This window comes from Molossus molossus, unplaced genomic scaffold (assembly GCF_014108415.1).
Source record: "Molossus molossus isolate mMolMol1 unplaced genomic scaffold, mMolMol1.p scaffold_m16_p_4, whole genome shotgun sequence".
NCBI lineage: Eukaryota > Metazoa > Chordata > Mammalia > Chiroptera > Molossidae > Molossus > Molossus molossus.
The window spans coordinates 59,322,171-59,336,970 of record NW_023425377.1 but is presented as its reverse complement, the minus strand read 5'-3'; the positions used below and the strand labels follow the sequence as shown (position 1 = coordinate 59,336,970).

Sequence of the window (14,800 nt, the reverse complement as noted above, 5' to 3'; positions counted from 1 at the left end):
GCAGTACGTGTAAACTTCTGTGTCATAATTGCCTCAAAGGATTATTTGGAAGATGAAATGAAACCAGCATGTGTGGATACCTAATAAATGTCAATATTGTACAAGTTTTATTTCATTTGACATTGAAATGCATCCTGTACTCAGCTGTATCTTGGCAATATCTAAAGTAGCAATGACAGGTGGCCTGATTTTTAAATATCCTGCTTATATGGATGAACTAGAGACTTTGGATTAAATATGATCTTATTTATACATTTGAAGTAGGAACTGGGGAATAAATTTTTTTCTATTTTTGAATACAGTCATTTTTCTTTGATAGTTCTTGGGAGAAGAAAGGAGGTATTCTGATCTTTCAGCATCAGGAAATATGCTCTGAATGGCGTTCTGTTGTAGAGTGAAAAGAAAAAGAGGAACAAAGGTGAGCAGGTGACGCAATGTGACCTCCTTTTATGTGCTCTCTGCTTCTTTAGGACCTCAGCAGCACAGACCTCATCCGGCCCCGCATCAGCCTTGTGTGCCAGATTGTCCGGGTGGGCCACATGGAGCTAAAGGAAGGCAAAAAGCATACCTGTGGACTCCGAAGACCCTTTGGAGTAGCGGGTATGGAAAGACTCAGAGACAAATGTATAATGGTACAGCCCCTGTGAAAAACAGTGTGGCACATCCTCAAATAATGAGACATAGAACTAAGGTTCCAGCAATCTCACTTATGGCTATATACCCAAATGAATTACAATCAGGGTCTCAAGGAAATGATTGTACATCCCATGTTCACTGTAGTATTATTCACAATAGCCAAAACGTAGAAGCAACCCAGGTGTCCAGCAATGGATGAATGGGATAAACAAGGTTTGGTATATCCATACAGTGGACTACCATTCAGCCTTAAAAGGAAGGAAATTCTGATACCTGCTATAACATGGTTGATCCATGAGGGTATTATATGAAGTGAAATAAGCCAGTCACAAAAAGATAAATACTGTATGATTCCACTTACATGAAGTATGGAGAGAAAGGTTAAATTCATAGAAACAGGAAGTAGAATGTGAGTTGCCAGGGGCTGGAGGAAGATGGGAATGGGGAGTTGGAGGTTAATGGGGACAGTTTCAGTTTGGGAGGATGGAGACATTGTGGGGGTGGATGGTGGAGATGGCTGCACAACAGTGTGAAGGCACTTAATGCCACAGACCTGCCCACTTAAAGATGGTTAAAATTTATGTTATGTATATTTTATCACAGTAAAAAAAAGTAAAGAAAAATAGAGGAGATGGCAGGAGGGAGATATACCCCGAGACTGGGGGAGATAATCTGGTTGGCAGTGTTAGCATCAGACACACAGCGTTTGCTACCTGGGACTGCCAGGTGTCTTTCCTCGGGTTCTGTGTCCTCCCTGAGACCCCACTGCCTTTGTTGCTCACAGGGCCCAGCACTGTGTCTCGCACACAGCAGGCCCTCAGTCACGCCTCAGCGGTGACTTTTGGAATTTCCTCCCTGCCTGTGGCTGCAAATTGATTACCGATTTTAATCAAGTACAGTTCTCCCTGGAAAGTGATTTGTCTGTCTAGGAAATTTGCTCTTCAAAGGCAACATTGTATTTGTAGCTGCTTTCAAAGAAGATCCTTGGCTTAAATCAAACCCTACAACCTTCCAAGAGGCCCTTTCCTTTCCTCTGTAGTGTGTTAAATTGAGGAAATATATTTTAAGTCTTATGTTGAAATTTTGGTCACTAAGTCGTTTTGAAAGCCATCTGTGAAATATCATAATTTTGCTCCTGGAACAAGGTCCCAGAAACTCCATGTTTTCAGGGTTATGTGGATAATGAGCTGGCCTCTGTATGCCATGAGACCATATATGGTGCATCCCCTGAACAGTCCAGCCCTCCAGCTGCTGCTCATGGGCTGACAGTCTGGGACTAGAGGGCACACAGCCTCACTTCCTGATAGAGGATTTAAGTGAAATCTCAGAAAAGATAAGAGGCCTGGCCCAGGACTCTTTAGGTATCTAGGGCATATTAGAGGTCATTGTCATACAGAATGAGCTAAAGAAACTGGAAGAACATCAGGCTGGAAGCTTTTTCTTGCTTTTCTATTTCTGTGTGTGTGTGTGTGTGCGCGCGCGCGCGCACGCGTGTGTTTTCAGGGCATGGGGAAAGAAGAGTCTTCTTTACTCTGATCTTTGATGCCGAGCACCAGCAGAGTTTAGGAGTAACTAGATGTGGCAATGACAAATGAACTGCCTATTGTTTTTTTGGGGGGTGGGAGTATCAAATATAAGCTGCTGTTTTGTTTTTCTTAGAAAATTTTTTTCTTTATTGATTTTGGAGAGAGAGTAAGCAAAAGGGAAAGAGAGAGAGAAACATCACTGAGAGAGAATATCCATTGGCCACCTCCTGCATGCCCCACACTGGGGACCTGGCCCACAACGTGGGCATGTGCCAATTGGGAATCGAACAGGTGACCTCTTGGTGTATGAGTTGACACTCAACCACTGAGCCACACTGGCCAGGCAGTTTGTTTGTTTTTATACAGTTTTTGCAGGTTTTCATTGAAAGCTGACAGCAAATAGATGCTATGCCCTAGTTTCTCCAGCCTCGTTCCATCAACATTTTTATTTATTTTTTATTTTTATTTTTATTTATTTAATTAATTTATTTATTTTTGTTATAGATGTTTCTCCTTTTTCCCCCACTGATTCCCCCCATCCCTCCCCACCCTGTCCCCAGTTTTGTTGTTCATATCCATTGATTATGCACACATGCATATAAGTTCTGTGGTTTATCTCTCCCTGTCACCCCCTCTTATGGGGATTGTCAGTCTGTACCCCACTTCCATGTCTCTGGGACTACCCCATTCCTCAGACTGTTATGTTCATTATATTCCACAAATAAGTGAGATCATATGATACTTGTCTTTCTCTGTTTGGCTTGTTTCGCTTAGGATAATACTTTCCAGGTCCCTTCATGTCGTCTCAAAGGATAAGAGATCTTTCTATCTTACAGCTGCATAGTACTTTATTGTGTATATGTACCACAGCCTTTATATCCATTTGACTACTGATGCACATTTGGGCTGTTTCTAGATCTTAGCTATTGTAAATAGTGCTACTACAAACATGGGGGTACATATATTCTTTCTGATTGGTGTTTCAGGCTTCTTAGGGTATATGCCTAGAAGTGGGATCACTGGGTCAAATGGAAGTTCAATTTTTAATTTTTTGAGGTAACACCATATTGTTTTCCATAGTGGCTATACCAGTGTGCATTCCCACCAGCAATGTACTAGAGTCCCCTTTTCTCCACACCCTCACAACACTTGTTGTTTGATGATTTGTTGATGGCGGCCATTCTGACAGGTGTGAGGTGATACTTCATTGTTGTATAAATTTGCATCTCTCTGATGATTAGTGATGATGAGCATTTCTTCATATGTCTCTTAGCCACTTATATGTCCTGTTTGGAGAGGTGTCTATTTAGTTCCTCTGCCTATTTTTTAACTGGGTTCCTTGTCTTCTTTTTGTTGAGTTGTATGAGCACTCTCTATATATCGGAAATTAACCCCTTATCTGATATATCATTGGCAATGATGCTCTCCCATACAGTGGGTTCCCTTTCTCTTTTGATGACTGTATCTTTTGCTGTGCAGAAGCTTTTGAGTTTTATGTAGTCCCATGTGTTCATTTTCTCCTTTGTTTCTGTAACCTTAGGTGATGTATCAGTGAAAATTCTGCTGCGTATGATGTCTGAAATTTTGTTGCCTACAGTCTCTTCTAGGATTTTTATGGATTCATGAGTCACATTTAAGTCTCTTATCCATTTTGAGTTTATTCTTGTGTATGGTGTAAGTTGATGGTCTAGTTTCTTTTTTTTTTTTTTTTCTTTGCATGTAGCTGTCCAGTTTTCCCAATACCATTTATTAAAGAGGCTGTCTTTACTCCACTGTATGCTCTTACCATCTTTGTCAAATATTAATTGAGCATACTGCCTTGGGTCCATTTCTGAATTCTCTGTTCTGTTCCACTGCTCTATATGCCTGTTCTTGTGCCAGGCTGTTTTGATTACAGTGGCTTTGTAGTATAACCTGAAATCTGGTCATGTGATCCTTCCACCTTTGTTCTTCTTTTTCAAGATTGCTGTGGCTATTCGAGGTCTTTCTTGGTTCCATATGAACCTTTGAAGTATTTGTTGTAGTTCTGTGAAGTATATCATTGGTATTTTGATGGGGATTGCATTGAATCTATAGATTGCTTTGGCTAGTATGGACAGTTTAATGATGTTAATTCTTCCAATCCATGAACAGGGTATGTGCTTCCACTTTTTTATATCTTCCTCTATTTCTGTTTTTAATGACCTGTAGTGTTTTGCGAATAGGTCCTTTATTTCTTTGGTTAAGTTTATTCCTAGGTATCTTAATTTTTTTTGCTGCAACGGTAAATGGGATTGTTTGCTTAGTTTCTCTTTCTGTGAGTTCATCATTGGTGTATAAGAATGCCATCAATTTCTTGACGTTAATTTTGTATTCTGCTACTATGCCAAATTTATTTATTAAGTCTAGTATATTTTTGGTGAAGTCTTTGGGGTTTTCTACATATAGTATCATGTCATCTGCGGATAATGACAGTTTCACTTCCTCCTTTCCAATTTGGATCCCTTTTATTTTTCTTCCTGTCTGATTGCTGTGGCTAAGACTTCCAGTACTATGTTAAATAAGACTGGTGAAAGTGGGCATCCTTGTCTTGTTCCTGTTTGTAAGGGAAATGCTTTTAATTTTTGGCTATTGAGTGTGATGTTGGCTCTAGGTCTTTCATATATAGCCTTTATTATGTCGAGATATGATCCCTCTATGCTCACATTGCTGAGCGTTTTTATCAGAAATGGATGCTGGATTTTTGTCTAAGGCTTTTTCGGCATCTATTGATATGATCATGTGGTTTTTATTCTTCACTTTATTTATGTGGTGTATCACATTTATTGATTTGCAAATATTGTACCAGCCTTGCATCCCTGGGTTGAACCCCACCTGGTCATAGTGAATAATTTTTTTGATGTATTGCTGGATCTGATTTGCTAGTATTTTGTTCAGATATTGCGTCTATGTTCATCAGGGATAATGGCCTATAGTTTTCTTTCTTTGTGATGTCTTTTTTGGTTTTGGAATTAGAATTATGCTGGCCTCATAAAATGAGTTTGGAAGTCTTCCTTCTTGAATTTTTTGAAATAGTTTGAGGAGAATGGGTGTTAGTTCTTTTTTTGAATGTTTGGTAAAACTCCCTCGTGAAGCCTTCTGGGCCTGGGCATTTGTTTGCTGGGAGAGTCTTGATTACATCTTCAATTTCCTTAGTTGTTATTGGTCTGTTCAAGTTTTCTATCTCTTCCCGGTCCAGTTATGGGAGACTGTGTGTTTCTAGAAATTTGCCCATTTCACTTAGATTGTCGAATATGTTGCCATATAATTGTTCATAGTAGTTGTTAACGATCTTTTGTATTTCTGTGGTGTCAGTTGTTACTTCTCCTCTTTCATTTCTGATTTTGTGTTTTTGGGTTCTCTCTCTCTGTTTCTTGGTGTGTCTAGCTAAGGGTCCATCCATCTTGTTCATCTTTTCGAAGAACCAGCTCTTTGTTTCATTGATTCTTTGAATTTTTTTGTTGTTGTTGTTCTCTATGTCATTTATTTCTGCTCTGATCTTTACTATTTCCTTCTGTCTACTTGCTCTGGGGTTTTCTTTTTGTTTGCTTTCTAGTTCTTTAAGTTGTGAGGTTAGACAGTCTATTAGAGATTTTTCTTGTTTCTTGAGGTAGGCCTGTAGTACTATGAACTTCCCTCTCAGAACTGCTTTCACTACATCCCATAGGTTTTGTGGTGTTGTGTGTTCATTTTCATTGGTTTCCAGGAAGTTTTTAATTTCTTCCTTGATCTCCTCAGTAACCCATTCGTTGTTTAATAACATGCTATTTAGCCTCCATGTGTTCGTATGTCTTTGCATGTTCTTGTTGCAGATGATTTCTAGTTTAATTCCATTGTGATCTGAGAAGATACTTGATATGATTTCAGTCTTCTTGAACTTGTAGAGACTTAGTTTGTGTCCTAACATGTGGTCTATCTTTGAGAATGTCTCACGTGCACTTGAGAAGAATGTGAATTCTGTAGTTTTGGCGTGTAATTCTCTAGATATCGATTAAATCCATTTGGTCTAGTGCTTCATTTAGAGTCTCTGTTTCCTTGTTAATTTTTTGTCTAGAGGATCTATCCAGCGATGTCAGCGGGGTATTGAAGTCCCCTGCTATGATTGTATTGCTATTGATTTCTCCTTTGAAGTCCTCCAGAATATTTTTTTTTTTTTAAATCCTCACCGGAGGACATTTTTTCACTTTTTGTTCAGGTAGAGTGGGAGGGAGAGAGAGGAACAGAGAGAGAGAGAGAGAAACATCGATGTGAAAGGGACACATCGAGTGGCTGCCACCCGCACAACTGACCAGGGCCGGGGACAAACTGCAACCGAGGTTCGCGCCCCTAGCAGGAACCGAACCCGGGTCTCTCAGGACCGCAGGCCGACGCTCTAACCGCTGAGCCAAACTGGCCAGGGCTACTCTTGTCTTTTTATCAGGCATTAAATCCATTTACATTTAAGGTGATTATTGATATGTACTTACTTATTGCCATTTTTGTTTAGTTTTGTTATATTTTTCTTCCTATGTCTCCTGCTAATTACAGCAGTCCTTTTAACATTTCTTTCAGTGCTCGTTTGGTGCTAATGTATTCCCTTAGCCTTTTTTTGTCTGGGTAGCTGGTTATTTGACCTTCTGTTTTGAATGATAGCCTTGCTGGGTAGAGTAGTCTTGGATTCAGATCCTTGTTTTTCATGACCTTGATTACCTCATGCCATTTTCTTCTGGCCTGTAGTGTTTCTGCTGAGAAGTTAGCTGAGAGCCTTATGGGGTTGCTTTGTAGATAACCTGTTGCTTATCCCTTGCTGCTTTTAGGATTCCCTCTTTGTCTTTAATTTTTGGAATTTTGATTACTGTGTGTCTTCGTGTGGGCCTGTTTGGGTTCTTCTTACTTGGGGCTCTCTGTGCTTCTTGAACTTGAATGCCTTCTTCCTCCACCAAATTAGGGAAGTTTTCTGTCACTATTTCTTCAAATATATTCTCTAACCCTTGCTCATTTTCTTCTTCTTTGGGGACTCCTATGATGTGAATATTATTACGTTTCTAGTTGTCCCACAGTTCTCTTAAGCTGTCTTCCTGTTTTTAAATTTTTTCTCTATGGTTTTCTGATTGGTTGATTTTTTCTACCCTGTCTTCTAATTCACTGAATTCAGCTTCCTCTACTCTGCTGTTTAGACCTTCCAATGTGTTCTTTATTTCTGATATATCTTTCTTTACTTCTTCTTGGTAGTTTTTAATTTCCAAGTGGTTGATTTTCAACATTTCTATGTCTTTACTCATGGTGCTCATGTCCTTACACATGCTGTTGAGGTTCTTTAAGATCATAGCTCTGAATTCTAGTTCTGTTAACTTGCCTAACTGCACCTCATTTATCTCGTCTTCAGTAGAGGTCTCTTGTTCTTTCATTTGGCATTTGTTTCTTTGTTTCACCATTTTGGCTATCACAACGGCCTTTGGAGCCTGCCAAATTTTCCCTCTGGGTGTTGGTGTTGTGCTGTTTGTGGCTCCCTCTACTGGGTCTGGATGAGCTTGGAGGACCCACGTTAAAAGCCCCTGTCAAGTCTTACTTTCCTGGGTAGAGTTGCAAGCCCAGGAATGGTTCAGCTATTCTCTAGCTTTTTGCCTGGAGGCTATTTGTCGTGGTTACTTAAAGAGCCTTGTGCTCTCAGTTGAATGAAAAACTCCCTCAGGTGCTTAGCATAAGGGGATGCTGGTTTTTTTTTTTTTTTTTTTTTTTTTTTTATCCTCATCCGAGGACATTTTTGTATTTTTTGTACAGACAGAGTGGGAGGGAGAGAGAGGAAGAGAGAGAGAGGGAAACATCGATGTGAAAGGGACACATCGAGTGGCTGCCACCCGCACGACCAACCAGGGCCGGGGACAAACTGCAACCGAGGTACATGCCCTTAGCGGGAACCGAACCCAGGTCTCTCCGGACCGCAGGTGGACGCTCTAACCGCTGAGCCAAACCGGCCAGGGCGGGGATGCTGGTTTTTAATGAGACTCAATTAGCATTTCAATGGCCACCGGGTGGGGTTGAATCTCTGAGGCAGGGGCTGCTACCTCTCTCCAGAGCCCTGGGAGAGAGTAGGATGACCACTGCCCTGCATGGCTGCAACTCAGCAAAAGCTCTGAGCGCCCTCCAAATCCTGAGAATCCCCACACAGTTCCAGTCCAGTCCACCCTCCCTCAGCTGGAGCCCCAAGTGAGTGGCTGTGGCTATTTTAGTGTCTGTCCTGGCTCTGCGCTGTGGAGCCGCTTTGGAGTTTAACCCGAGGGTGCTGCTCACAGCTAAGGCCGCTGCTGTCCACGGGCTCCCAGTCCCCCTCTCTCGCCTCCACAATCCTACCAGGATTGGTCAGTGTCCCTGGTTATGTGGTCCTCCAAGCTGCTTTTCTTTTGCTTTTTTCTGACGATTTGTCTTTATATTTGTTGTAATTCCAGTTTGGTCCTTGGAGATGGTATGTGTAGGTTCTATTCACTCAACAGCCATTTTCACATCCCTCCTCATCAACATTTTTATTTTCCAAGCCTGACACTGCATTGTGTAGGATGCTTTAACAAGGCATTTCTCCATTATCTTAATTTTTCATATGAGAATTATCTAATATTTCATTTCTTTTTTTAAAATCTCCAAACAGGTTATCTGGGGAGTGGATAATTAGCAAAGTGTTTATGGCCAGATTATAATTTGGTAACCGGAGGAGTTGCCTCTTGCCATGAGCCCTGCCTAATTTCAGCAGCTGGAGAGCAGCCCGTTGACCACATCTGTAGGTAGCAGTGGGGTAGTTAGGTTACATGCTTTGGCCCTCTAACCACTTTTGGGTTTATACCCTGGCTTTAACACTTAAGACTTCTGACCTAGGGCAAGTTACTTACCTTGGCTGTGCTCAGTTTCTCATTTCTTAAAGTGGGGCTAATAATATTTGTATAAATAAGATAATATATATGCAAGAGTCTTAGAACAGTATTTTAATCATTGTTCTTCTTGCCCATAAAAATGCAGACCACTGTGGGATCTTTCAGGTGTGCAGCTGGTGCTCTGGCTTTCCTTTGTTCATGTGTAAATCAGGTGGGGAAATGTCTAATCAAAGACAGCTGACCACTTCAAGTCCCACTTCCTCTCCCAGGCCTGTTACTCTGTTGCCAGTTGTGCCAAAAATGTGTTCTCTGGGTCTTTGAATGCAGTTTCCCTGGAGAGTAATCAGGGTGTCAAATTTCTCAAGAATTTAGCAAAAGGATCTGTAGAATTTTGAAAAGGGAGTAAGTAGTCTGCAGAGATATCTGAGTGAATCTAAGGAGCTCCTGATGAATTGCTCTTCTGGGCTGGTACACTGGGAGTCCTGCTGGCAAAGAAATGCATGGCTCCTGTGTGGTGTCTTCCTCCCTGGGTGTTGTATTCTCCCCCAGGGTTGTGTGTGTGCCCCCCCCCCTCGTGTTCTATGTTGCTGATACTCTCAATTTTCCACAGTAACCCACTGAGGCCTGAAGTAATTAGTTATTAGTTCCTTTAATTAAGTTTATCTTTTTCCTAGTGATGGATATTACCGATATCATACATGGGAAGGTGGATGATGAAGAAAAGCAGCATTTTATTCCCTTTCAGCAGTAAGTACTTTGCATTTATCCCAGGTGACTTGAGACCTGGATTAACACTTTAAATGGTGTGTGATCGTAGAGCCAGGTGCAGGAACCGTTTGCTTAGTTAGAGAAGGAAGATTCTTGGAGAGGAGCTCACAGAAGACTATTTAAAGTCCTTTATATTGGACTCCAATTGCAGAAGGTAAACTGAACTATTCTGATTCTTCTGAAATGACTGAAAGAATATAAGAAACAAATCTATGTCTATACTAGAAACCAGAGAATGGTGCCAGATAAGTGTCAGAAATGCCAAAGGACATCTGTACTCTGACCCCTGGAACAGGTATCCTGGAGGACAAGGGATCATATAGAACAGCACAGGCTTCTCGAACTGGCCCATGCATATGAACCACCTGGGGCCTTGTTAGAATGCAGAATGGGATCCAGTCGGTCTGGAGTGTCTAACAAGCATCCAGGTAATGCTCATGCTGCTAGTCAGGGGACCACATTTGGAGTAGTGAGGTTCAGGAGGTGAGTGTGTGAAGGCTGACAAATCCATGAGTTCCTGCAAAGGGAGGGAAAGCCAGACTGGGAGGACATGCAAGGATTCACTGAGAGCTTGGCTAGAGCAGCCCTCCATACTGAGCTCAGGAGCTGGAGCCTGTGTGGGCCACTGGGGAGCTGCAGGGGAGCTGATCTCAGTCCCCATAGCTCTGAAGAATTATCTGTGTGAGTGTGATGACTGTCTCTAGAAGCCATGCTCTGCTTACCCTGTGTACAGGTGGTGGTGGGCTAGGTGAGGCTGGGGACGTTGCTGGAACCGACTAACAGCTTAGTCGTGTCAATGACAGAAGGTGATTATCTAAGCCACCTTGTAGCTGGCACAACAGATCAGTATGACAAACTGAGAATTCTAGAAACCAGCCTAAGTATATTTGAATAATATATATTTTATTAATAATAAATAATATTTTTAAAATGTTTTAAAATAAATTAGTGGAGAAAGACAAACTATGCAAATAAATTAAAATTAAGCTAACCATTTAAGAAACATTATTTAGAACCTTGTCCTACAGCTTACACCATTGTAAATTCCTGGTGATGGCACATAGACATTTAAGATCCTAAATCTTAAAATATTAAGTTTTACATAATAATGCTGTGTGGGAGGCCTTTGAGTCAGACACCAAAGAAAATTAATAGGTTTAGGCACACAAAATTTTAAACAACTTATACATAGAAAAAGTTTAACAATATCTCTGTAATGTGTATAAAGTATGAGTATTTTTAATAAAGAATTAATAGTAGTTCTTGAGGACATAAGAAGGACATATACACACAAAGAAATGGCCTATAAAGTCACTGAGAATCAATGAGATGCAAATCAAACAATGAGGTTTAGTTTTTGGCTTGACCAAATTTTAAAAATATGTAAGATAGCCAGTGTTGGGTGGGTGTAAGGAAACATATATAACTTATATGAATACTGTATGCATTTATCTAGTATTATATCACCTATATACTGATCCATAATATTATATGTAGCTTAGTGCTAATTTGAATTATGAGATAACATTCAAATTCACAAATGCTGCTCCCAATATAATTATCTACATATATTTAAATACATTGAATAGATATGATATGTTACATTTAATAAATACAGTATATTAAAATATATTAGAATTTTAGCCTGGCCACTGTGGCTCAGTAGTTGAGCATCATCCCATACACCAAGAAGTCGCTGGTTTGATCCTTCAGTCAGGGCACATGCCCAGATTGTGGGCCAAATTCCCAATGCGGGGCATGCAGGGGCAGCCAGTCAATGTTCTCTCTCATCGATGTTTCTATCTCTCTCTGCCTCTCCCTTCCTCACTCTCTGAAATCAATAAAAAGAAAAAAAAAAAGGCCCTGGCTGGTTTGGCTCAGTGGTTAGAGCGTCAGCCCACGGACCAGAGAGTGCCGGGTTCGGTTCCCGCTAAGGGCACATACCTTGGTTGCGGTTTGTCCCTGGCCCTGGTTGGGGTCCCGTGGGTGGCAATTACTCAATGTGTCTCTGTCATGCTCTAGCTGAAGATAAATGAAAAAATGTCCTTGGGTGAAGATAAAATAAAAAAGAAAGGGGAAAAAAAAAAAATATATATATATATATATATATATACACACACACATATATATATGTTACAATTTTAAATTAAAATGTTAAGTTAAATGTATTAATATATTAAATCAAATATATTAATGTAGCTTATATAATCAGTAAATATTAAATAAAATATATAGAATAAATATGTTTAAATATAAAAATATATAAAAATACAATATTTTATATTAAATATGTAAAAATTTTATATTTGTGATATATATAACTTTCTATCCATGAATATTCTTATTGGACATATTATACATTATTATTACTTATGTACTATGTATATAATATATAGGTGTATACATAATAGGAGCAGTGTTCATGGCTATGAAAGTTATATGAAATAAATGATAATGTGACATAGTATATTTTATATATGTGTGTAAGTAAAAGGGGTAGCATTCATGGGTATGACAATTATTCTGCTTTATATATATTATATTATAAATATATCAAAAATAGGTGAGGCATTATGAATGTGAAAGTTATCTTAAATGTATTTCTGTGTATTTGCTTTACCTGTGAGGAGGTTTTGTCCTTTGGTTGTGTGCCTCCCTGCTGAATTTCTGCACCAGCTCTCGTCTAGCAGCCCAGTAACAGTGCACCGGAGATCGTCCTCACTGTGTCATAATGCATGCTTTGAGTCTCGGCCTTGACCAGCCCTAATTTGATTACTGCTCATTGTGTGGCCAACAGCCACTGTAAAGCTTTCACAATGTAAATTGCAGCCTCTGGCATTTAACTCCTAAGATTTATGGAAGCTGCTTTTATAACTTACCTCAAAAGCTGTGGAGTGTATTATAAGAGAGTTTTATATGTGTGTCCTGCTAGTCCATTTTAGAGTGTCATTTGAAAACAACTCAGATGATAGCAAGCCCGCTTTTCAGCAACATATTGCAATGTTTCCCCCTATTGTCAGCATACACATCTGAACCCATAGAGAAAGCTGGCCTGCATAACAGGCAAGAGGACAAAACCACAGCCAAGAAGACTGGAGACCATTGTGCTGTACCAGGCGATATGTAGGCACTGATAGCACTGTGCTGTCAATAGAATGGGGGCTGTGTTTGGTTCTTTGATCACCCTGCCCAAGCCTCAGCCTGATGTGATCACTGAAGTGAAGCTTGTTCTCTGGGGCCTGCACTATCGCAACCCTAATATAGTTTGTCATCACATGGGAATCTAAGAATACCCTTGCAAGGCGCCTGCAAACATACTGCTCTTGTACAGTGAGTGTGAGCACTAGATGGAGCCTTCAAGGCATGATCAGGTCCATCTTCTTACAGATGAGGACACTGAGGCCCAGAGGGGAGTCTGGTGGAGCTCACGGCCAAGTAGAACCAGAACTGGAAGCTAGGTCTCCTGGCCCAACCCCAGTCCTTCAATTCCTTTACAGCAGTCTTTCCCACTTGTAAGAGCATGAAGAATTGCCACTGATTTTACCATTAGTTTTTTTTTTGTTCTTGTTTTTTTTTCTTCTTTGCCCAAAGTCATTTGCAAGATGAATTTGGTGTCTAAGATAGGCACCTAATAGAAAAATAAGAAAAGAGAGAGTCCTCTAGTTAAGTGTCTGGTGTGTTTAGTGTTTATATTTCCATATTATTCCCATAGGACCCACCACTATCTGAGCCTGTGCTACAGAGACATCCTCTTTTTTTCTTACCTCTCATTTCTGACTTTCCCAGAATCGCCATGGAAACCTATATCCGGCAGAGGCAGCTAATCATGTCACCCCTGATAGCATCCCATGTGATTGGGGAAAATGAGCCACTCACTTCAGTCTTGAATAAAGTGATAGCAGCAAAGGAAGTGAACCACAAAGGACAAGGTACTCAGCTTTGTACTCAGCTGGTAGGGGATTGGGGGTGGGCATTCAGAGCTGGGGCCTTGGACTCCTGCCCTTTCATTGTGTTTTTCTGGGGACTGCCCACCTCAGCTTCCTGCCAAAGGCATTTCATACTGAAGAGCACCCAGGATGCACCTGACAGTGGATTGGATCAGAGCTGTATTTCGTAAATTCCCTGGAACAACTTTTTCTTTTATTTTTTAACCTTACCCAAGGACATTTTCCCATTTTTTTGTTCAGGTAGAGTGGGAGGGAGAGAGAGGAAGAGAGAGAGAGAGAAACATCGACGTGAAAGGGACACATCAAGTGGCTGCCACCCGCACGACCAACCAGGGCCGGGGACAAACTGCAACCAAGGTACGCGCCCCGGGTCTCTCTGGACCACAGGCCGACGCTCTAACCGCTGAGCCAAACCGGCCAGGGCTGGAACAGCTTTTTATCCCATGACACTTCTTCGCTTTTGTTCCTGCAATCCTTGACTCTAGGCGAATGCAGAGAATTTTGAGGATAATTATGTTCCAGTCTTTGAATATGTTTATCCATTACATTTCCTAAAATCGAGAGGAAGGAGACCAAAGCAATATAAAAGAATTTCTGTTGAATCCCAGCCGGGTGGCTCAGTGGTTGAACATTGACCCATGCACCAAGAGGTCGCTGGTTCGATTCCTGGTCAGGACACATGCCCAGATTGTAGGCCCAATCCCCAGTGGGGGTCATTCAGTAGGCGACCAGGTGATGTTCTCTCTCATCGATGTTTCTATCTCTCTCTCCCTCTCCCTCCTCTCTCTCTAAAATCAATAAAGAAAAAATATTTTAAAATATATTAAAAAAATATTTGTGTTAATATGAAATAATGGGCTATCTAGCAAAACGTTTTTAGTACTTTGTATAGCACTCAACTGACATCATTTTAACTGAAAGAAGTTCTCCTTATTGAAACTGCATTTTAAATTTAAAACAATGAGGGAAAATAGTTAACACTTTTAAATTTAAATACCAAGATGGTGATGGTTTTTGGATAATTTTGAAGATTGAGTTTCTTTTTTTCTTTATCCACCATATA

General features: G+C 40.6%; 1 protein-coding gene across 2 annotated transcripts in view; it reads left to right on the top strand.

Annotated features, from left to right (window-relative positions):
- DOCK5 (dedicator of cytokinesis 5) overlaps window positions 1-14,800 on the top strand; it is a 234,853-nt gene that overhangs the window by 117,532 nt on the left and 102,521 nt on the right. For both annotated transcript variants that reach the window (XM_036240517.1, XM_036240516.1), the window contains exons 10-12: window positions 471-600; window positions 9,697-9,769; window positions 13,577-13,719. In XM_036240517.1, the coding sequence (XP_036096410.1) occupies window positions 471-600; window positions 9,697-9,769; window positions 13,577-13,719 (346 nt within the window). The remainder of the gene's footprint in view (window positions 1-470; window positions 601-9,696; window positions 9,770-13,576; window positions 13,720-14,800) is intronic.